A 24,885-nucleotide genomic window follows, 5' to 3' on the forward strand; every position below is an offset into this window, starting at 1 on the left:
TTTAGTACAACATACAGCATGCAATATTGTGAGACAGCGCTCACATATTCTCTGCCTTGTTGGAGCCAACATTAACCACAAAAATACGAAATAACATCATAAATATTCTCTTACTTTTGATGATCTTCCATCAGAATGTTGTGCAAGGAGTCCTAGTTCCAGAATAAATCGTTGTTTGGTTTTAGAATGTCCATTTCTTCTGTCGAATTAGCAACTTTGGCTAGCATTGTGGCGCGAACATGCCCATCAACTCTTGGCGCATGGAATGAAAAATTCCCCAAATCACAATAAACGTTGAATAAACTGGTCAAACTCGGTTGAAAATCCTACTTTATGATGTTTTTCTCATATGTATCCAATAAAATCAGAGCCGGAGCATTTCGTCGTGTATACGTAACGCATTTCAGAAGACAATGTGGAGTTCCCCTCTGCGCAGTTGAAAACTGACAAAAGAGCGGACCTGTCACTCCAAAAGCTCTCATTCGGCCTCACATCAAGCTAGACACCCCATTTAACCTTCTACTGCCTGGTGACATCTAGTGGAAGGCGTATGAAGTGCATACAGATCCATAAATATAAGCCAGTTGAATAGGCAGGCCCTGACACAGAGCCCCATTTTCAGAATGTTCACTTCCTGTTTGGAAGTTTGCTGCCAAATGAGTTCTGTTTGACTCACAGATATAATTCAAACAGTTTTAGAAACTTCAGAGTGTTTTCTATCCAATAGTAATAATAATATGCATATTGTATGATCTAGAACAGAGTACGAGGCAGTTTAATTTGGGCACGATTTTTTCCCAAAGTGAAAACAGCGCCCCCTATTAAGAAGAAGTTATTAAGCCGTACACTCCACAGAGCTGGGCTTTACAGAAGAGTGGCCAGAATAAAGCCATTGCTTAACGAAAACAATAAGCAAACACTTTTGGATGTTTGCCAAAAGGCATGTGGCAGACTTACCAAACATATGGAAGAAGGTACTCTGGTCAGATGAGACTAAAATTGAGCTTTTTGGCCATCAAGGAAACGCTATGTCTGGCGCAAACCCAACACCTCTCATCACCCCGAGAATACAATCCCCACAATGAAGCATGGTGGTGGCAGCATCATGCTGTCGGGATGTTTTTCATCAGCAGGGACTGGGAAACTGGTCAGAATTGAAGGAATGATGGCGCTAAATACAGGGAAAATCTTGAGGGGAAACCTGTTTCAGTCTTCCAGAGATTTGAGACTGGGACGGAGGTTCACCTTCCAGCAGGACAATGACCCTAAGCATACTGCTAAAGCAACACTCGCGTGGTTTAAGGGGAAACATTTAAATGTCTTGGAATGACTTAGTCAACACCCAGACCTCAATCCAATTGAGAATCTGTGGTATGACTTAAAGATTGCTGTACACCAGCGGAACCCATCCTACTTGAAGTAGCTGGAGCAGTTTTGCCTTGAAGAATGGGCAAAAATCCCAGTGGCTAGATGTGCCAAGCTTATAGAGACATACCCCAAGAGACTTGCAGCTGTAATTGCTGCAAAAGGTGGCTCTACAAAGTATTGACTTTGGGGGGGGGGGGGGGGTGAATAGTTATGCACACTGACGTTCTCAGTTTTGTTTTTTTATTTCTTGTTTGTTTCACAAAAAAAATATTTTGCATCTTCAAAGTGGTAGTAGGCATGTTGTGTAAATCAAATGATACAAACCCCCCAAAAATCTATTTTAATTCCAGGTTGTAAGAAAACAAAATAGGAAAAATGCCAAGGGGGTGAATACTTTCACAAGGCGCTGTATGTACCCCACACATACAATTATCTGTATGGTCCCTCAGTTGAGCATTGAATTTCAAACATATTCAACCACAAAGACCAGGGAGGTTTTCCAATGCTTCGCAAAGAAGGGCACGTATTGGTAGATACAAAAATATATAACATCGAATATCTCTTTGAGCATGGTGAAGTTATTACACTTTGGATGGTGTATCAATACACCCAGTCACTAATTGACAGAGTGAAGGAGGCCTGTACAGACTACAAATATTCCAAAACATGCATCCTGTTTGCAACAAGGCAGTAAAGTAATACTGCAAAAAATGTGGCAAAGCAATTTACTTTTTTTCCTGTTATATTTGGGGCAAATCCAATACAACACATTACTGAGTACCACTCCATATTTACATGCATAGTGGTGGCTGCATCCTGTTATGGGTATGCTTGTAATCGATAAGGACTGGGGAGTTATTCCAGATAAAAAAATAAACAGAATGGTGCTGAGCACAGGCAAAATCCTATAGGAAAACCTGGCTGTCTGCTTTCCACCAGACACTGGGAGATTAATTCACATTTCAGCAGGAGAATAACCTAAAACAAAAGGTCAAATCTACACCGGAGTTGCTTACCAAGAAGAGAGTGAATGTGGCCGAGTTACAGTTTAAACTTAAATCTACTTGAAAATCTATGGCAAGGCCTGAAAATGGTTTTCTAGCAATAATCAATAACCAACTTGACAGAGCTTGTAGACAATCCAGCTGTGAAAAACTCTTAGAAACGTACCCAGAAAGCCTCAGCTGTAATCGCTGCCAAAGGTGCTACTACAAAGGGGTGTCAGGTCGTATGTAATTCTTTATTTAATTTTCTATAAAATTGCAAACATTTCTAAAAACATGTTTTCACTTTGTCATTATGGGGTATTGTGTGTAGACGGGTGAAAAGATTCAGGCTGTAACACAACAAAATATGGAATAACTCAAGGGCCTTGAATACTTTCTGAAGCACTGTAGCTGAGTTGTTGCTTGCATGCGATTGGCTGGTCTTGGAGGTGGTATATACAGTGGGGAGAACAAGTATTTGATACACTGCCGATTTTGCAGGTTTTCCTACTTATAAAGCATGTAGAGGTCTGTAATTTTTATCATAGGTACACTTCAACTGTGAGAGACAGAATCTAAAACAAAAATCCAGAAAATCACATTGTATGATTTTTAAGTAATTAATTTGCATTTTATTGCATGACATAAGTATTTGTTCACCTACCAACCAGTAGGAATTCCGGCTCTCACAGACCTGTTCGTTTTTCTTTAAGAAGCCCTCCTGTTCTCCACTCATTACCTGTATTAACTGCACCTGTTTGAACTCGTTACCTGTATAAAAGACACCTGTCCACACACTCAATCAAACAGACTCCAACCTCTCCACAATGGCCAAGACCAGAGAGCTGTGTAAGGACATCAGGGATAAAATTGTAGACCTGCACAAGGCTGGGATGGGCTACAGGACAATAGGCAAGCAGCTTGGTGAGAAGGCAACAACTGTTGGCGCAATTATTAGAAAATGGAAGAAGTTCAAGATGACGATCAATCACCCTCGGTCTGGGGCTCCATGCAAGATCTCACCTCGTGGGGCATCAATGATCATGAGGAAGGTGAGGGATCAGCCCAGAACTACACGGCAGGACCTGGTCAATGACCTGAAGAGAGCTGGGACCACAGTCTCAAAGAAAACCATTAGTAACACACTACGCCGTCATGGATTAAAATCCTGCAGCGCACGCAAGGTCCCCCTGCTCAAGCCAGCGCATGTCCAGGCCCGTCTGAAGTTTGCCAATGACCATCTGGATGATCCAGAGGAGGAATTGGAGAAGGTCATGTGGTCTGATGAGACAAAAATATAGCTTTTTGGTCTAAACTCCACTCGCCGTGTTTGGAGGAAGAAGAAGGATGAGTACAACCCCAAGAACACCATCCCAACCGTGAAGCATGGAGGTGGAAACATCATTCTTTGGGGATGCTTTTCTGCAACGGGACAGGACAACTGCACCGTATTGAGGGGAGGATGGATGGGGCCATGTATCGCGAGATCTTGGCCAACAACCTCCTTCCCTCAGTAAGAGCATTGAAGATGGGTCATGGCTGGGTCTTCCAGCATGACAACGACCCGAAACACACAGCCAGGGCAACTAAGGAGTGGCTCCGTAAGAAGCATCTCAAGGTCCTGGAGTGGCCTAGCCAGTCTCCAGACCTGAACCCAATAGAAAATCTTTGGAGGGAGCTGAAAGTCCGTATTGCCCAGCGACAGCCCCGAAACCTGAAGGATCTAGAGAAGGTCTGTATGGAGGAGTGGGCCAAAATCCCTGCTGTAGTGTGTGCAAACCTGGTCAAGAACTACAGGAAACGTATGATCTCTGTAATTGCAAACAAAGGTTTCTGTACCAAATATTAAGTTCTGCTTTTCTGATGTATCAAATACTTATGTCATGCAATAAAATGCAAATGAATTACTTAAAAATCATACAATGTGATTTTCTGGATTTTTGTTTTAGATTCCGTCTCTCACAGTTGAAGTGTACCTATGATAAAAATTACAGACCTCTACATGCTTTGTAAGTAGGAAAACCTGCAAAATCGGCAGTCTATCAAATACTTGTTCTCCCCACTGTAGCTGGGGAGACAGTCTTGCCTGTCAGGCATAGTTCAGGACTTAAATGCCCCACGGGCACTTAGCTCAAGGTAAGGGACATTTAGCTTGCTACCATTCTAACTTATAAACTGATAATGAGCTCCAAGCATGATGTTAGCATGAAATGTACCATCCCTTAGTGTAGCAAACAACAATAACATATGCCCTGACCGTAAGCTCTGCCGCTTCAGCCATACTTACTATCAATCTATCATCAATGCATCCACTCCTATTCATAGAGTTTATTTTGTGATCTCGACAAAACAACTTTTGTTATGCCATGATCATGAGACAAATAAGTTGTGATCTCGACAAAAAAATTGATTCGTAGTATAGTGCTCAGGGATGCAGACTCACTGTCACAGGCTAAGCATAGGTTGTTGCAACCCCTATTACTAGCCTGTTCAACCTCTTTCGTATCGTCTGAGATCCCCAAAGATTGGAAAGCTGCCGCGGTCATCCCCCTCTTCAAAGGGGGAAACACTCTAGACCCAAACTGCTACAGACCTATATCTATCCTACCCTGCCTTTCTAAGGTCTTCGAAAGCCAAGTTAACAAACAGATCACCGACCATTTCAAATCCCACCGTACCTTCTCCGCTATGCAATCTGGTTTCAGAGCTGGTCATGGGTGCACCTCAGCCACGCTCAAGGTCCTAAACGATATCATAACCGCCATCGATAAGAGACAATACTGTGCAGCTGTATTCATCAACCTGGCCAAGGCTTTCGACTCTCTCAATCACCACATTCTTATCGGCAGACTCAACAGCCTTGGTTCCTCAAATGACTGCCTTGCCTGGTTCACCAACTACTTCTCAGACAGAGTTCAGTGTGTCAAATCGGAGGGCCTGTTGTCCAGACCTCTGGCAGTCTCTATGGGGGTGCCACAGGGTTCAATTCTCGGGCTGACTCGTTTCTCAGTATACATCGATGATGTCGCTCTTGCTGCTGGTGATTCTCTGATCCACCTCTACGCAGACGACACCATTTTGTATACTTCTGGTCCTTCTTTGGACACTGTGTTAACAAACCTCCAAACGAGCTTCAATACCATACAACTCTCCTTCCATGGCCTTCAACTGCTCTTAAATGCAAGTAAAACTAAATGCATGCTCTTCAACCGATCGCTGTCCACACCTGCCCGCCCGTCCAGGACGGTTCTGACTCAGAATATGTGGACAACTAAAAATATCTAGGTGTCTGGTTAGACTGTAAACTCTCCTTCCAGACTCACATTAAGCATCCCCAATCCAAAATTAAATCTAAAATCGGCTTCCTATTTCGCAACAAAGCATCCTTCACTCATGCTGCCAAACATACCCACGTAAAACTGACTATTCTACCGATCCTTGACTTCGGTGATGTCATTTAAAAAATAGCCCCCAACACTCTACTCAGCAAATTGGATGCAGTCTATCACAGTGCCATTCGTTTTGTCACCAAAGCCCCATATACTACCCACCACTGCGACCTGTATGCTCTCGTTGGCTGGTCCTCGCTTCATATTCATCGCCAAACCCACTGGCTCCAGGTCATCTATAAGTCTTTGCTAGGTAAAGCCCCACCTTATCTCAGTTCACTGGTCACCATAGCACCACCCACCCGTAGCACGCACTCCAGTAGGTATATCTCACTGGTCACCCCCAAAGCCAATTCCTGCTTTGGCCGCCTTTCCTTCCAGTTCTCTGCTGCCAATGACTGGAACTAACTGCAAAAATCACTGAAGCTGGCGAGTCATATCTCCTTCACTAACTTTAAGCACCAGCTGTCAGAGCAGCTCACAGATCTGCACCTGTACATAGCCCATCTGGAAATAGCCCATCCAACTACCTCATCCCCCATACTGTTATTTATTTTGCTCCTTTGCACCCCAGTATCTCTACTTGCACACTCATCTTCTGCACATCTATCACTCCAGTGTTTAATTGCTATATTGTAATTATCTCGCCACCATGGCCTATTTATTGCCTTACCTCCCTTATCCTACCTCATTTGCACACACTGTATTAAAGACCTTTTTTATTATATTATTGACTGCATGTATGTTTATTCCATGTGTAACTCTGTGCTGTTGTGTCGCACTGCTTTGCTTTATCTTGGCCAGGTCACAGTTGTAAATGAGAACTTGTTCTCAACTAGCCTACCTAGTTAAATAAAGGTGAGAAATAAATAAATACAAAGCGGGTGACAGATAGGGTAAGAGGTGTGATAATTAAGCTCGCAAATTGAATGATGGAATATCTCAATAAAACTGAGGGTGAGGTTGACATTTCAACAATCTCAAAATGATGGGTTATAATTTGCCCTCACTCAATCAAAGCCAAGGGTTACCAAGGAACCGATCACTCAGGTGTTTGATGATAATCAGAGCTCATTGTCCTCCATTGGTTAACTAAGGAAGCCAGATGCAACAGATACACCTTGGCTTTATCACCTGCCTTATTACACCTGCCCACATGTCTTTGCAACAGAATGTGTGAAAAAGCCAACAGGATTGATTATGATCATAGACCTACTTAATGACGGGATGCCAATAGGCAGAGAAAGTAGAGTGGATTAGAAAAGAGCAGAGGCCACTACAGTCGGATTTAGGACAGCGATTCTGAATACCAATGCTCAACAAGGGAATGCATTTAGGAGTCATTGTCTAGACACAGCTGATATGCACACATTTTGAACATATGTACATTTGCTGATATTAAACTCAGTTTGGTGTATGCAAAGTCCACTATTACAGATGAATTATTTCACTAAGGCGTATAATCACATTGGATGGACATGCATTAATGGGAGATCAATAACCCCTGTGATATGGTGCTGATAATACTGTTCTGTTAGAAACGTAACATGAAGCTCAAGACCTCCATTGATGAAATCATGTTGCATGATCTCGTTTAAACACAATGCCATCACCTCCACTTTAAACCCCGATGTTCAAGAACTTCCTTCACCACTAAATCATTCATCAAACTCACAACCTCAAACTAATAAGCAGCAGACATATTTGACACATCACAGCAAAGTTATATAAATGAATGTTGAGAATCATAACAAAGGCCAAACAAAACAACAACAGACCAACTTGATTTTCAGGTTTTTGATGCCTTTGTTTGGGTTTTTCAGAAACCCTTCTGCAGGTACACCTACACACTGGCACGCAACCACCCACACAACCACCGGGAAAGAGCATGGCATAAAGATTAAAGGACTGGTGTTGGTAGTGTGCAGGAGGTAAAGCTAGATTGCCATGCCTGGGCAAGTAAGGCTATTTCTGGTAACTGGGTAATACTTCATTTGTATAGTCCATCTGTAGATGTTCTACAGACTATCTACTAACCCTTACCCTAGATCTAACCCTTATCATAGCCCTAACCTTAACCCTAACCTTAGCAAACAGTTGCTAATCAACAGATAGATTGTTGATATTACGACCATCTGTAGCGCATCAACAGATGGAAAATCTGAACTATCCGGTAACTGTTTACTGTATCTTCAGACTTGACTTCGATCCCTTTGTTCGGCTTTTCAAAAAACCCTTCTGGAGGCACACCTACACACTGGCATGCAACCACGCATGGAACCACACCCGGAAAGAGGGTCGTAGGAATGGTGTGTATACTTGGAATTAGGGCACAGCTAGATAACCTTTTTCATGCCAAGTTATTTGATGACAGTGCAGCAAAGTAACCAATAATGCAACTCATTCAATCACAGCTACTCCTCACAATAGTAACTCAGGGAACTGGTGCACATTCACAGTGAGTAATGCATCTCCTCTTCATAAGCAGCCATTAGGGTTCCAGTCCTAGAAAGAGGGGTCAGGTATGTACTGTTTTGACAGTGGCAACTGCAGTGCATTAAAATACTAATAATGCCATACAGTGCACTTTTGACCAGAGACCTAATGGCCTAAATATGGAATAGAGTGCCATTTGGGTCACAGCCAAAGAGCTGAGAGCAGGTTGAAAAGGAGAAAGAGATCCCTTGGTGATTCAGGCTCTAAGTCTCCCTGCCTCTGGCCATTTGGGATGCAACCTCTGCGTCTGTCTCCTGATTTACTGGATAGACCAGAGACTATTTTTCTGAAACACACAGAGACCAGGAATGTCTGGCATTGCCAGTGTGACGTCTATAATCAAGGTACATTGCATCTGTTGGAATTTACAGCAGGGCTGTTATGGTAAATGGAAAAGGTGCAGAATACAAAGACTACTGCACTAACACAACACATTGGTGCAGTTGGTAGGCTATGTGACCAAATTGCCAATGTATAGATCATTATACAATGTCAATGCGAATATAGAATATATCATGGATGATGCCACTGTAGCTTGACTTTCTACTAAGAGTAGAGCTATCGATCTGTTAATGCAGATTTTCATACTTTGAGCGTAACCTCAGTGTAAAAATGATTTTTTTTTAAATATATACTTGTAAAATGCAACAGTGTTCCTTGCAGACGTAAAAAGAACAGTCTTCATAAATTGTACAGTAGTATATCAGTTCAAGTAGGCCTTCCCTTTTAGTAAATTGTGAGATCAAGAGTAGGATGGATAAACAAAATCCATCAAGTTGCTGATTGACTTTGAGTCTTTGGGAATAACGTCTTATCTAAGCATCCAGTTCCCATGCATGACCATGTGGACTGCACAAGAAGTGCAAATATAATCTGTACTAGCCCCCTAGGCCTCATTATGTTAACTAAGAGAGTGGTTGGTCACAAAGGGAGAAAAAGGAAGCGTTGTGACACTGAACGAAGGCCTCCCACCACAGTCATGTGTATATAAATCATCCTCTCTACGTATAAAGGTCATGTTGCAAAAACTGCTTTCCAGTCTCGTTGAAGTGCTTCTACTAAGCATGTGAGAAATGTGAAAAGTCAGTGTCAAGGCAACAATACTCTATGCATATAAACCTAGCTAAACAACAGGAATAAGTATTTATTTCAACCCAATATTCCTACAAAGACCTGGGCCTGGTTTCCCAAAATCATCTTGAGGCTAAATTCATTCGAACAAGTATCATTGATAACCACTAAAGTGTTGAAATGTCAGAATCACGTGCAGAAATCAGAATAAAGAAATATAGTAGCAAAAGTGAAAAACAAAACCACTAATTATTTTGGGATAAGTCAAATATTATACAAGGTATCCACATTTAGAACCTTGAACATTGCTTCACCCTCCCTCTGACCTGATGAATCGAACTCGGTTCACATGGGGTGGCTTCCATTCATTGCCAAGTATCATGATGTTTTGAGAATAATAACATAAATACAACTAACATACAGTATGCTGCTCTAAACAATCTCAGTGGAAACACTCAAATTGCAGCACGTTTTATGTCTGTAGCAAGCTGTGACTTATGCTTAAAATTACAGGTCCAATTTATTGAAAATCACGTGACTTTTACTTGGGCTGCAATGTGGGCCTGTTACCAGGGAGTGTTGCCACTGAGAAGAAGACAGACATTTACAGGAAACCCTCCATTTGGAATCCACCGTCAATTGTTCACACGGGGAGGCTTCCATTCATTTACAAATATCATGATGTTTTGTTTGGTAAGGTTTTTTTAATTCTATACATGTGTTAGCAGAGAACGTCACGAAAATGATGTGCACACTTCAATGAAGCAGAAGTCCGTGTGCTGTTGAGATTCTGGATGGCCAGATAGTTAACAACAAATGACAAGAAACGGCCATGTTGGGAATCATAAATGGCTCATTTCTGCTAGTTTCATCTTGTTACCATGTCTTGTTTTGACTGATTTCATGTCATGCTAATAGCAAATAAAAACAAAAAAATGTGGCTAGATAACCAATAACTGTAACGATGTATTTGAGACAACACTTATTTTGTGCTTTTTGTGACAATTATTTATGTTTAAAATAAACATTGGAGACGAAATATAGTTTAAATGTTGTCAACAATCTAAGCCAACCCGGGGGCTGTTGCACAAAAGTAGAATTAAGACATCCGGGATAAATGACTCAGCTGAGCTCAATGAAGCCAAAACATGTGCGTCCAGGCTTAATTGGTTGCACAAAGACCAAGCCAGGATGAGCAGACACGGATTCATTAAGCCAGGTGAAACCAATCCTGGATAGGTGCGCGCTCACGGCTCACTCAAATAGACCCCGCCACAGATCACAGATTAACTGATTTACCATGGCAACTAGAGCCGCGTACTTTTCCCCGTCGGAAGCACAAATCCGCCTGAATGCGTAAGTAGTGCACAATTACACACTCACCGCTCCGCTGAAACATCACAATTACAATTCAAATATTTAATTCACATCTCCAAAAATGCAGTTGTACTGTAATTATGAAACGGTTAAATTTTTAATTGAAATGCACTGCAGATATGAGTGAAATTGTGTAAAGTAACTCCATCACACTGTATAAAGCTATGATAAATTTTTTGATATTTTTACTGAAAACAAGACAAAAATACCAAGTAATTTTTTGCAGTGTGACTCCATTAAATGTGTGTGTGTGTGTGTGTGTGTGTGTAGATTAAACATGAACGGGCCAAAACGGACATGGCAGCAGGTCAAAATCAAATACAAGAACATTCTGCAGAATGGTATGGTCCCTGACTAATATTTAACAAAGCACAAGCATATATTGTACCCAGAAGGTGCCTGCTCACACATTGTCTGTACTGTTTTAGCAGTGAAAAAGAATACCCACAGACAAGGCACGGGTGGTGGGTCACCAAAGGCTGACCTTACCCCAGCAGAGGACATGGCCTTGGAGCTAAATAAAGGCAGGCCCGTCTTAGAGGGGATCCCTGGGGGGAAAGAGACGAGCATAGGTTCCTCCCAAGATGCCACCCGCTTCATTCAAGGTATGTCCTTCCATCTCTACATGGGATACAACCACATTCATATTGAATCAATTTGGACTGTCTGACTTTGGTTTACCTATTGCCTTGCAGTGTCTGGCAGCACTGTGTTCCTGTTAGAGCCACCAGCACAAGCACCAGACGATGCTGATCCAGTGAGTACTCCATCAAAGGCATACTGTAGGCCTGGCATGTCTTGTCTACTAGCTTCAATATGAATCCGATTAAATGTGATAGGGTGAAGGCCCCAGTGCAGCAGCAACAGCACATGATGGAGACGATGATGAGGAGGAGACCATCTCTCTGGATTCCAGAAGGCATGAGGTATCATGTTAAGACTGTGAAAGTACTATTTACTCTACAATGGTGAGGAGTCCTCATCAAAATCAAAAAATCTAATTTCTTTTACAGGACCCAGATGCTATACAGTGGGAAAACCAGCCTGGCAACATAGTGCGTATTAATAAAAGGACACCACATCCTGCCAAATTCCAGCTGCGCTAATTGTATTGTGTTCACAGAGCTCACAAGCTATCAGAAAGTTGTATGGCAACCACCTCCGGCGCCAAATAGAACTGGCAGACATAGACATTCAGTACAAGAAGAAAAAGATGGAAAATCTTGCACTGGAGTCCGAAATAAAAAAGAGGACAATTAGTAAACTGGACCTTGAAATAAAAAAACTTGAGAGGGAGGTGAGATATGCCTTCAATGTACACTGTATGCTAACTGTAACACAAATGTATTAATCATTATTTTTCTTTCCTCCCCCAGCTCCAAGAAGATGACACAGCTCAAAATAAAAATTAGGTATATTCTCGTAAAGTCAAGTGAGCCATGACATATGAGCTCTTATTGTGAGCACACAGGACGGTGGCATCTTTCTAAGGTTTTTTTTATTTTCCCAGCAATCAGTACAACCAAGTCATCGTTATAAGGCATCGCCCTCTTTTGCCCACCCCCCCAGCACCAGGTGTGGCCACTAGCCTATATGAAGGCCCAAAATTGTGTGTTCCTTTCTGCTCTGACAATGGCATGCCCATTCGTGCGAGATGTGGTGGATGAAGAAGCACTTGTGCTGAGGAGAGCCTTCAGGCGAGAAAGGGTCTTCAGGGACCGGTTGGACCCACTGGCCTTCCCTGATGACCATCTATATGAAAGATACAGGTTTTCTGCAGATGGCATCAGGTATCTATGCAGACTACTGGGTCCCAGGATTAAGCACCGCACTGCACGGAGCCATGCACTGAGTGTGGAGCAAATGGTTTGTGTGGCCTTGCGCTTTTTTGCTAGTGGAGCCTTCCTGTACTCAGTGGGGGATGCAGAACAGCTGAACAAGGCCACAATTTGCCGCACAATAAGGAGTGTGTGTCTGGCTATCAAAGCATTAGCAGATGTCTTCATCTCCTTCCCTGGCCACAGAAGACTCTGTGACATCAAAGAGGAGTTCTATAGGATTGCAGGTAAGAGGATCTACAAATTACAGGACAACTGTTAACACATAGTAGGATACTCATTACTTTGTGTGACAGGTTTCCCCAATGTCATTGGTGCAGTGGACTGCACACACATAAGGATAAAAGCCCCCTCAGGTGCCCATGAGGCCGATTTTGTGAATAGGAAATCCTTTCACAGCATTAATGTTCAGGTGAACATAACTTTTTGATATTGTCCATTGACGAACACTCTGCATTGCCAGTGATGTGCATTGATTGGTGTAATATTCCTCATCTTATGATTTCAGATGGTCTGCAATGCTGACTGTGTGATCAGCAATGTTGTGGCAAAATGGCCTGGCTCAGTCCATGACTCCAGAATCTTTCGGGCCTCTGAAATCTATCAGTGCCTATCACAAGGTAAGCCACACAACCCCTATTTATGACCATCATGGCTGTGTCAAGAATATCACTGTGTTTATGAGGTAGTAATGATGAGATTTTGTGTTGACAGGTGAATTCTCTGGTGTGTTGCTGGGAGACAGGGGGTATGGCTGCCAGCCTTTTCTCCTGACACCTTTCACAGACCCCCAGGAAGCACAGCAGGCCTACAACCATGCCCATGCCAGGACCAGGGCCAGAGTTGAAATGACCTTTGGCCTCCTGAAGGCACGCTTTCACTGCCTTCACAAATTAAGGGTCAGCCCTGTTAGGGCATGTGATATTACTGTGGCTTGTGCTGTCCTCCACAATGTGGCCTGCCTGAGGAAGGAGAGGGCCCCCAGAGTGCCACCAGCCATGGACTGGGACAATCCGGCAATCTTCCCTGATGACGACAGTGGTCGGCTGCTGAGGGACCAATATGTGTTGAATTATTTTAGTTAGTATGTGTGCTTTCAATTTTGGTTAAATATGTCCTGCGGTGGCAGAGGAATTTGGTTTTTTTTGGGTTCGTGTTTTGACGAATTTGGCCTCTTATGATGTTTGTGCGGTATACTGTGTGTAATACAAGGCTGCAGGGAGGCTACTGCATCCATTCATTTGTCTGTTCAGTTGATGTGTATGGATTTGTCCTGCATTTATTTTAGTGTGCAGACATGCAGGGTGTGTTATATACAGACCTTTGAATGTGTATGTATCATTTTGTATAATATGCTTGGATTCTGTGCTTTCCATCTTGTAGAGTCACTGTGACTTCAGTTTCGAAAGGAGCTGATGGTTTACCTGCTTTGTTTTGTCCTTATTCAATAAAGGAACATAATGTTACACATTGTGTTTTTATATTCATATGGAATGTGTATTTGTTTATATGACAGAGTACTAGGGCCACACTGAAGAAAAAGGATAAAGTCATAAATGTATGAGGCTGGTTCTTTCTGCAGAAAAGCTACATATTGTTTTTACAGTTTTGATACTTATGACAATGTGATACTTAATATTCTGGCACATCAGCATGTCTTTGTTTATGAAACCATACTGAAGTACAATTTCACGAAATGCCCCACATCTGTCATTTTAACAACTGTCCTCCTTTAAAACAACTGGTTACAATATTATGACTTGTGTTTTTTTCCCCTCTGTGGCCCTAATATTCTATCATTTTATATATAGCCTTATAGTCTATGGGAAACTGTAAATTATCTAATGATAGCAACATCATCTAAAAATCATTTTTTATCCAAAATCATTGAAATTAATGATCACAAACGTTTAAATAATAACAGTGGGTCTAGTTATATGTGATAACAATGTATAGTGAGCAGTGAAATAACTATTGGTTTCCATTTGTGGTGATTGCTGACTGACATTAGGGATGAGATTAAATAGATCCTGGAATTTAGCCTGGTCTGGAGCAGGCTAGCTCCACAGAATAAATCTCCATGGTAATTTATACCATAACATATCCTCCTGCCCCCTATCCATCTTTAGTGCAACCGGATTACGGATCAATTGAGCCAGGATCACCAAGATATCCTGGCTTAATCCCTTATCCTAGTTTTGTGCAACAGGCCCCCGGTCTGTTTTGCCCTGTAGTTGTGTACGCGTCAGTTCTGTTGCTAAACAAGCAACCCATTTATAGAAAAGGGAATGTTCATGGACCTGTGATTATGCAGCTCCTGTAATGTGTAGCCCTCTCAGACAGTAATGCCAAACAGAGCATCATAGTGACATTCCAGTAACAAAGACCTCACAATAGGCTAACCATGTCATGGACAGTTGTTTTCAATATGTATGATGACAATAAAACTATAATTCTGATAATTACTGCAATGACTCAGCCCTGATACTGTTCACACAATACACAACACTGACAAACACCAGTTCATTATACTGGCCCTTAAAAAACAACTAGACTATATATCAGTGGCTGACTTGACACACATACCAAAGACGTGCTATTTAGGCCACTATCAATGCATCAGCGGCATAAAAACAATTTTGTTATGAAAGACTTGATTGATCCTTGATGTGAATCTGAATGGGGATGAAAGTAGGATATAGTTTGTTTTCTGTAGGCTTATTGTTTGAGATGAATACCTGTAGACTGCTACACATCAGGATTACACAAGTACTAGACCTCACATTGGAATTTTGGCTCACAAGTCTGGGTGTACTGCATTTTCTGACCTAGTTGGTCACAATTACCTTGATCACTATCACTGCCTTACAATTAAGACAAACATCCTGCTTGGCATCGATCCACACATGAAAAACGCTATAAAAAGCATCTCAGTGTTCTGGCTCCATAATGCAAATAGAGTGAGAGATCATCATCTTGACTTTGATGACTGTAATAGGTTTTTATTTATGATTCAATATAATTACCTGCATACATAAAGGCCTCCCAGTGCATTGTAGACAAGCATGCCATTTCTAACTAACTTTAGGCTTAGTGATAAAACTAGCCCTCCAAACACCATGTCTCTCTTAAACAGTAATGCAAGTACCACACACAAATTGTTTAACAAGAACAATACTGTCATGGTAATAACCATATGACACATGGTCAAGATAAGTTTATCTGTGTTTTCATAAACTGAATTAGAGTCGAGTAACCTGAGTCCTCGCAAGAGCAGGTTTAAGGGCAAACAATATTTTTAGAGTATACTATTGGCGACATCTTGTGGTCTTTTATTAAATAGTTATTTTTTTGTGAAGTGGTGCATTCCTTCCAATAAAATGTCATGTTGTTACATCAATCACATATGTCACAAGGAAAGATGTAATATGATGCATTGATTTAATACATTCTACACTGGGCCAGCCTACACAGAATATTTGGGAATTAATAAAACACCACCCTACACATTTAAACAAGACAACAGTAAACATGTCGTCCCCCACGGATGATGCAGATTAGCCATCATATTGACCAGATACTCAAATTGCCAATCTAAAAATGTAAATTAATGTATTCGAAAATGGAAGGCAGTTAGCCTGGGTACCAGTCCAAGACTTGACATTCAGGTAAATTTGCCACACCAGGCTATTAAGAAGTGAAAATTACTGTCCCGGCCCGGCAGTGCTTAATTTGAGCCGGATCCCCACCTCTCCGTTTTGGACAGTTTTTTTTCTGGAACCTATTTGGCTGGACCCGGTACCTCTCGTGGCATGAAAAATAATTGTCACTTTTTGCAATGTAAAAATCTGAACAAAAGCGATAAAAGTTCATGCGAGTTGACTCTTCGTTAATTATCCTGCCACCACAAAAAAAAACTATGTGAAAAAGTAGATTTTCAGCCCGAGCCTAATATTGTAATTGATTCGGGTTGGACTGGTCGGGTTTATGTTTTGCGCAACATTGTAGCGAAATACGCGTGCAACTCTCATCTCTCCAGTGTTGCACTTCATAATTGATTTCCGTATAGAATCGCGCGAATGGTTCTGAAGGAACTGTAGCACCCCTGATAAATTGAAATATATTTGTCATTATTACTGCTTTCTGTTAAGAAATAAATGAAATAATTCAGAATATTCTACTACACCATGAGCAGGCCTATATAGTTTATTTTTTTTAAATTGCCTAATTTAGCTGTTGATTGTAGCTCAATAACAAGGAATGGCCTACAGCAGGGAACGCGTGACAAATCTGTCAGTGGAAAAAACTGCATGTATACAAAACAGGCCTTTCGCAATATTTAAAATACAATCGAGGGGATTGTATGTGTGTCCCCTCGATTGTATTTTAAATATAAGTAAAAGTATTGTTTAACAAAGTAAAACAAGAGAGAATAGGCTTTCGGCACAAGCGTATCGGCAATAACCAGTGAGTGAGCTGTGCATCATTGGGTGAGTCAGTGAAGCTGGAAAGCATTTTTAGGACTATAATTTCCTCCGCATATTGTAGCCTACAATATGTCCCCACACACCTTGGCCTGGGCTTTTGATGGATATAAGACAGGGTTGTTTTTATTGATCTCAGATTCTTAGTTTATCAATGTCAAAGTAGCCTGTCATTTCGATTATTTGTGCGGTATTAAAAAAGATTCTACCAAAGTCTCCAGTCATGTAAAATGATGTAGAATTGCATGACATGCGTTTATAAAAGGCCACATTTTTCCCGGGCCTAGGCTACTAAAATGTTCCCCAGGTGTGCAACTTCTGTAAGTGCCTCTGTAACGGATGTGAAATGGCTAGCTAGTTAGCGGTGGTGCGCGCTAATAGCATTTCAATCGGTTACGTCACTCGCTTTGAGACCTTGAAGTAGTGGTTCCCCTTGCTCTGCAAGGGCCGCGGCCTTTGTGGAGCGATGGGTAACGATACTTCGTGGGTGACTGTTGTTAATGTGTGCAGAGAGTCCCTGGTTCGCGGGTATGGGCGAGGGGACGGACGTAAAGTTAAAACTGTTACACCTCGCAAATGCGATGATATGCATGCAATGCATTATTTTAAAGGTGATTTTTTTTCTCATGCGTTCAGGTACCTCATAACTCACCAGGTCACCCCATTCTCCCTCTCACCTTTTGTTCCTGCAACTCCCGATTTACAAATTAATCACTGGTCCCGGGCCAAGATCACATGAAAGCAGTTCTGCACGCAGAATTTCAATCGTGGGTGATTTCATCTTTCATTTGCAGTATAGGAAAGTACCTTATATTATAGCCAACCATAAAATCTCATATTTACGCTGGTTGTTTGAAAAACCAAAATAAAACCCCCCTCAATGATGACATAGCCTATATTAAAACCTTGATGATTTAATATTCCCTCCAGAAATGAGCCCGATAACATATTGATAAAAAGCAATATCTTTAGGGCCTGTACATGGTCCATGTAAATTCGAGACATTCCATTTAGTATATGTTGTTTCATATGCTATGTATTAATTTGTGGAGGTCCATCACCCATTTTTGTATGATATGTTACGAATTTGCAAAACATATTTGTTACGATTTCTAGCTAGGTGGCTAATGTTAGCTAGCTGGCTAACGTTGGCTAGGCTAGGGGTTTGAGTTAGCTAGCTAGCTAGTCTCAGTCTGAATGCAGACAGTTACTTTAACATAATCAAATGAAAATTATTTTCTCAATTGTTCATCGAAGTTTAGGCCATCCATTTTTACTCTCCACTTAAAGATGCACTATGCAGAAATCGCTACACCATTTCCTGGTTGCTAAAATTATAATAGTTCACCTAATTTCAGTTTATGTGACAAAACAAGCAAGTATAGTGTAGAGAATCAATGTACCATCTAAACCACTACAAAAAAATATATAATTGAAGTAACAGTACTGCTACTTGAGCAGGCAATTTCATTACTCTTCTCACCCTTGCTTTAAACCATGCACAAAGTGGCTGGACTCGATGCAGATGAAATACCTGCACACAACAATAGACTGTATAGGAGTTTAGCATGTTCTGAGCAATAGGAAAGGCCACTGTGTGTGTGTGTGTGTGTGTGTGTGTGTGCGCGTGTGCGTGCGCGGTCATTCTCTTAACCCAACAGTGCTAGGTCAAAATAACGTGATTTGTGTTTTGTCCTACATTTTATTTTTAATCCAAGCCCTTTTCCCGCAGGAGGCTTTTTGCCTTTTGGTATGCCATCATTGTAAATAAGAATGTGTTCTTAACTGACTTTCCTAGTTAAATAAAGGTCAAATAAAAATACATAAACGAAGTGGTCTACTTGACCTTGAATTTGGAGCTCAGAAATTCAACTACTGGAATAGGCCTACCTTTGGGACTCAATTTGGTACTTGAAAAGTCCATGTAATTATTGTAACCAATTTATAAATTCCCCTGCTCCCTTGTAATTATTCGTGATTTCATTTTTGATACGTTTTTGTGAGAGATGTGGCCACTTTTTTTGTTTCCCGCCGCTTCAAATCAAGGGTGTTTCGCTACTCTACAGCGGTAAAACCACGTGCGGTTATTGGAGATGACAACATGCAATGTCGGCTTCAACTTGGCTTTCCATACAAATCCTTCCATTAAAAAAGGAACCTTGTTTTTGGCCACTTTCTCATTATAAAAACAGTGATGGTGAGATGAATACTACCGCTATTCATGGATTTATTACGTTTGCCTAAATTGGCCAGATAGACTACAAAAAAATTGCCACAAAAAAAAAACTACCACTGTTCATGTGTTCTATCTATATATTTAGTAAGACAATGTCCACATTATTCTCACATATTTTAGAATGTAATAATAATTTGAATTAAGGCCTTAAAAATGTTTTAAGGCCTTAATTCATGTTCTTAAAATGGTAATGGCCTACTTTTCTTTTATACTTTTTGCATGCTTTTTTGTGGGAGTGGGGTTCTATTTTAGACTCTATATTTACAGTTATATACATTATACAATTGTATAACATTTAGGTCATTGAAAATTACAATTAAGTGCTTGAAAAACTCATTGAATTTGACTTGCCAATGTCTGTATGAACCCTGCTTAAAGAATGTATAGTATATTTTGACCCTCCTAGGCCTATGTTGGTGTATAGGTGGAGTTGTGGGACAATTTGCATACATTCACTTTAATTCCTCTAAGTACACATGTGGAACTGCATGAAAACCCATTAAATTTTTGTTTCAAAACATTTTGAAGTGTTGATCCCAATGTCACACTTTGGCCCCATTATTTATAGAAAGATCCGTAAACTATTAGCCTATACACACTGGAAAAATCACATGATTTTATTTGTGCCAGTGTGAGTTGTTCTTTGGACATTAAACAAACAACAAGATCATAGAGTCTGTGATCTAGCTAATGATTAGCCCATTGGGGTAAACAATGCAGAGCAGCTGCCCAATGCTTCATCCATGTAGCCACGATGCTGCATCAGACAATCACAATCATAATGCTGCAATCATAGCAATCATAATGCTGATTGCTAAAATACACCTGCCTGATGTTGCAGCCTGGTCTCAGACTAGACGTAACATAGTAAATGTAAATCCGGGACACAAAAATGTGTATGATATGTTACATTTGGTATGGTTACATAAGACCGATGGTTACTTAAGACAAAAACGAAAGTAGGTTGGATGGGTGGGCTTATAACGCAAACATCTAGGAACTGAAAGGTTGAGAGTTGGAATCTAATTAGCAACTTTTCAACTACTTACTACTTTTTAGCTAGCTACATAGCATGTTAGCTAACCCTAACCCTTTTAGCTAACCCTTCCCCTAACACTGATCTTAACCCTTTAACCTAACTCCTAAACTTAACCCTGACCTTAACAATTAGGATAAAACACATACAGTAACTGGACCACCATAAAAGCATGAGTTATAAGCTTGCCAACTAGGTACAACCATGTTAAATTAACTCAGAGACAGGGACTAGGCCTAGCTATCTTAATATAATCTATAGCTAGCTAGCTGTTCTAGCTAGCCAAACTGGGTGAGAAACCTTGTTTGAGCTAGCAAGCTAAGCTAAGTTATCTAGCAAGCTAACTGACGTGGAACAATGCACCACACAGTAACGTTAACGTTAGGCTTACAGGAGACAAGCTTTTTACAGACACTGACATAGTTAGCTAGCTATACAAAATTCAACAAAAATGAAAATGTTTGCTACCACACACAGCACTGGCTAGCTAGCTAATGCTTGAGCTAGCATGCATGGGGTTGTTTGCTAGCCAGCTAAGATTATCTTAAAGTGTCAATGAAATATGTAATTATGAAAACTAGGTCTATTTAACTTGAATGGATAATTTGCAATGTTAGCTAGCTAGCTTTTTACTCACCATTTTTGGTCAGCCACAATGCCTTGCCCATTTGTCGAAAAGCAATTCCACTCAACAATCCTGCAACAATCCTGATTCACAAGTTTACCAGATCACATTGATCTTCTTAATTTGGTGGGTGAACCCAGCCACTGGTCATATATCAATAACCCAGCAATAACAACCCAACCGTGCTCTTTTTAAAGAAAACAATCCAACGAAGTGACCCAATGCCTACAACCCAGCAAATGGGTCATCCAAACAACCCAGCATTTTTTAGGGTGTATGAAAACATGAACTCATTACCTTGATGCTTTCTCTGTTAAATCGAACAAGACCCTGGGCCTCCCGAGTGGCGCAGTGGTCTAAGGCACTGCATCACAGTGCTTGAGGTGTCACTACAGACCCGGGTTCAATCCCAAGCTGTGTCGCACCCGGCCGTGACCGGGGTGACCGGGAGTCCCATAGAGCGACGCACAATTGGCCCAGCGTCGTCTGGGTTAGGGGAGGGTTAGCAATCACAACAGCTGTTTGTCACTTGGCTATCATTTGGAAAATACCTTCCTGGATCAGATGATGATGTATGAAAAAAATCACTGCGTAATTAAACAGCTCTACACCAAATGCGCATCCAACAAGTTTTGTGCATAACTATTGAAGAACCACGTTAATGACAGTTTGGCTTTAAGTATCAAGGTAAGTTGACTCTTTCGGTTAGAAGCATTCCATTTTTCAAGACTGAAAAACGGGGAGGACTTTAGACTGCCTGTGCTGATGTGTAGTTTTATAACTAATCTCATGGTACTCTGCAGATTTTGCGATGACGCTGAGAGAAAATGTGGCTGTTTAAAAGCAAATTTCCTGCAATTCTACACATTTTGCCATGGGGCAGAGAGGAACATGTGCAGTTTTATAGCGCATCTCATTCTATTCTACACATTTTGCCATGAGTCTGAATGAAAATTGAGTATTTTAAAGCTAACTTAAGCAAAAATGTACAGTACCAGTCAAAAGTTTGGACACACCTACTCATTCAAGGGTTTTTCTTAAAAAAAAAAATAATAATTTCAACATTGTAAAATAATAGTGAAGACATCAAGACTATGAAATAACACATTTGGAATTATGAAGTAACCGAAAAAGTGTTAAACAAATCAAAATAGATTTTAGATTCTTCAAAGTAGCCACCCTTTACCTTGATGGCAGTTTGCACACTCTTGGCATTCTCTCAACCAGCTTCATGAGGTAGTCACCTGGAATGCATTTCAATTAACAGGTGTGCCTTGTTAAAAGTTAATTTGTGGAATTTCTTTCCTTAATGTGTTTGAGCCAATCAGTTGTGTTGTGCCAAGGTAGGGTTGGTATACAGAAGATAGCCCTATTTGGTAAAAGACTAATGTATACGCTGGGAGTCGGGAAGCAAGTTCAGGGAGTGACTTTTAATAATAAATAACACAAGGAATAAAACAAGAAACACGAGTTGCGTACAGACATGAAACAACGGAACAGAAACAATAACGCCTAGGGAAAGAACCAAAGGGAGTGACATATATAGGGAAGGTAATCAGGCAGGTGATTGAGTCCAGGTGAGTCTGATGAGGCGCTGATGCGCGTAACGATGGTGACAGGTGTGCGTAATAATGAGCAGCCTGACGACCTCGAGCGCCGGAGAGGGAGTATATGTGACAAAGACTAAGTCTATATTATGGCAAGAACAGCTCAAATTATCAAAGAGAAATGACAATACATCATTACTTTAAGACATTAAGGTCAGTCGATCCAGAAATATTCAAGAACTTCGAAAGTTTCTTCAAACTTTCAAGCGCTATGATGAAACTGGCTCTCATGAGGACCACCACAGGAAAGGAAGACCCAGAGTTACCTCTGCTGCAGAGGATAAGTTCATTAGAGTTACCAGCCCAAATACATTTCAGCCCAAATAACTGCTTCACAGAGTTCTGTGACAGACAAACATCTCAACATCAACTGTTCAGAGGAGACTGTGTGAATCAGGCGTTCATGTTGAATGATAAAGGCACTGGATTATGAGCTGTCTTGTTTGCTAAATGAACAAAGGAAATAGGTAGTGGCATGTTGCATATAGCCATAGAAGCACAGTGACATATGCCTCAATGCAGTCATATTCATGGCCTTCAGTTAGTTATTTTTGGCAAACCATGCCATGGGAGTGAATGTCATTCCAGGGCATCTGTTTTGTTATATTTAATCAAATCTGACTAACCCAGTGCACCGCTTGCTATGAAATGTATCTGATGGTGTTTGCATGTTTAGGTAAAAAGAAAAATAATGTCCCGTTTGGAACACTGACAAGTAAAGGGCATAAAAACATAAAACAAAAATGTTTTGTTGTTGCTGAGTGGTGGACCTGGCTACCCACCTGTGGCTACGCTCCTGGCTTCCTACATCCACTGAGACTGAGTATCCAGGACCTAGCCTACTGAGGCAGGGCTCACTCTAGGCAGAAGGAAGGCTTTGACATTCGTGCCTCTGCTTGGAAACCGAATGCTGGTTGATAACAAGTGTGAAGTGTCAGGCGTTGGGAAAATCTACTTATTTATTACGTTTTGGAGTTTGACAATGTGAAAGCTTGATTAACTGGGCCGGTTAGCTCGGCAGATGATGCCGGGCCAGCAGGCAGCCCTGAATGTCAAGCCCTACAGTCTCTTTTGCTAACCCACTCCCTGTACTCCATGTAAAAAAAAAGCCACCTACTGGAGAAGACAGATTTTGGGCCCAGTTATCCCTCTCACTTCGCCTCTTCCTTTCTGGTGTGACTCACAAATTTCAGTTAATTACTATAGCGCCCACCTTGGGCCAATCAGTGTCATTTTGTAAATGCCTATGTCAAGACGTATCATTCACCCAAGTTTAGTCAAAATCAGGCCAGTGCTGTCTTAGATATCTCGTGTGAATAACGAACAAACGGATGGACAGAGACCTATCCACAGTCCTCTCACAGATTTCATCATGGGGGAAAATTAAACCCCACCAGTCACAATTTGCCTAGGCTTCCAATATACACAAACTCTGACAACAAAGAGACTTTAAAGTACAGAAAAACAAATGTTCTGTAATAATATTCACATTTATCTGCAACACGTTCAACACGTAAGTACACACACACACACACACACACACACACACACACACACACACACACACACACACACAGGCCTTGAAACGTGACAGTCAAAGAGCTGTATTTGAAAATGCCATACATTTAAAAAAAGGTCCTATAAATTCTAAACATTGATCAATAATAAAGCCTGAATGAAACAATGTTGCTTATGTTTAAGCCTACAGCAAGTCAAGGTATGTGGGGATGAGTTTCCTAGCAGCCTATGAGATGACCATTTTCACTTTTACTTTTGCTTTCTCACATAGCATATGGCTAACAGATTATAACAAAGCATGAACATGTATTACTGCTTTATTATCAATACACGATTTTGAGTGTATTATAGTATTATATTCTTAACCGAAACACAAAAAATACATGTTTTTACCAATGTTTTTACCAATTTTCTATGAAAACATTGCTAAGGTAGCCACTAAGACCTAAATCATTCTTATCCTATCCTTTGATATTTACATCAAACAAACTCACCTTAAAATGCAGTGAGACGACCATATTCCATAGTAAAATATCCTAAATATAAATTAAGTTTGAGGGATCCAAGGATAAGAGTCTCGCACAATGTTTTAATGGCAGTCAATTTTACTTTCACTTTTTGTTGTGATCAAATGGGGGGAGGGCTCTGGTATGGAAGCTGTGCGCATCTATAAAAAGGAAGTAGAAAACATTGTGGCTATTTGATCAGCTCATATTACTGATGATATTGCAAATATACACTGAGTGTGCAAAACATTAATGACATAGACTGACCAGGTGAATCCAGGTGAAAGCTATGATCCATTATTGATGTCACTTGTTAAATCCACTTCAATCGGTGTAAATGAAGGGGAG

At 40.9% G+C, this 24,885-nt stretch overlaps 2 protein-coding genes across 10 annotated transcripts in view; one reads left to right on the plus strand and one right to left on the minus strand.

The window, feature by feature from the left end:
* acsl6 (acyl-CoA synthetase long chain family member 6) overlaps positions 1-24,677 on the minus strand; it is a 109,845-nt gene extending 85,168 nt beyond the window's left edge. Inside the window, exon 1 of one of the 2 annotated variants that reach the window (XM_071339478.1) lies at positions 24,526-24,677. The gene's annotated coding sequence lies outside the window, so the exon portion shown is untranslated. Of the gene's footprint in view, positions 1-21,203; positions 21,526-24,525 lie in introns of those variants that run through there. The other variant, XM_071339483.1, reaches the window with a different exon arrangement.
* On the plus strand, positions 8,115-13,991 carry LOC139537748 (putative nuclease HARBI1). Of its 8 annotated transcripts, XM_071339475.1 has the most exons (11): positions 8,121-10,666; positions 10,958-11,028; positions 11,116-11,292; positions 11,383-11,444; positions 11,527-11,613; positions 11,701-11,742; positions 11,811-11,984; positions 12,064-12,099; positions 12,198-12,752; positions 13,034-13,145; positions 13,240-13,991. In XM_071339475.1, the coding sequence occupies exons 1-8, from the start codon at positions 10,611-10,613 to the stop codon at positions 12,097-12,099; spliced, it is 705 nt and encodes a 234-aa protein (XP_071195576.1). In that variant the 5' UTR covers positions 8,121-10,610; the 3' UTR covers positions 12,198-12,752; positions 13,034-13,145; positions 13,240-13,991. The 8 variants fall into 8 exon arrangements, with proteins under 8 accessions (XP_071195574.1, XP_071195575.1, XP_071195577.1 ...); XM_071339474.1 differs by having other exon boundaries at positions 8,116-10,666; positions 11,811-12,099; XM_071339469.1 differs by adding an exon at positions 12,822-12,937 and having other exon boundaries at positions 8,125-11,028; positions 11,701-11,984.
* Positions 24,678-24,885: the final 208 nt, after the last annotated feature.

Source organism: Salvelinus alpinus, chromosome 13 (assembly GCF_045679555.1).
Source record: "Salvelinus alpinus chromosome 13, SLU_Salpinus.1, whole genome shotgun sequence".
NCBI lineage: Eukaryota > Metazoa > Chordata > Actinopteri > Salmoniformes > Salmonidae > Salvelinus > Salvelinus alpinus.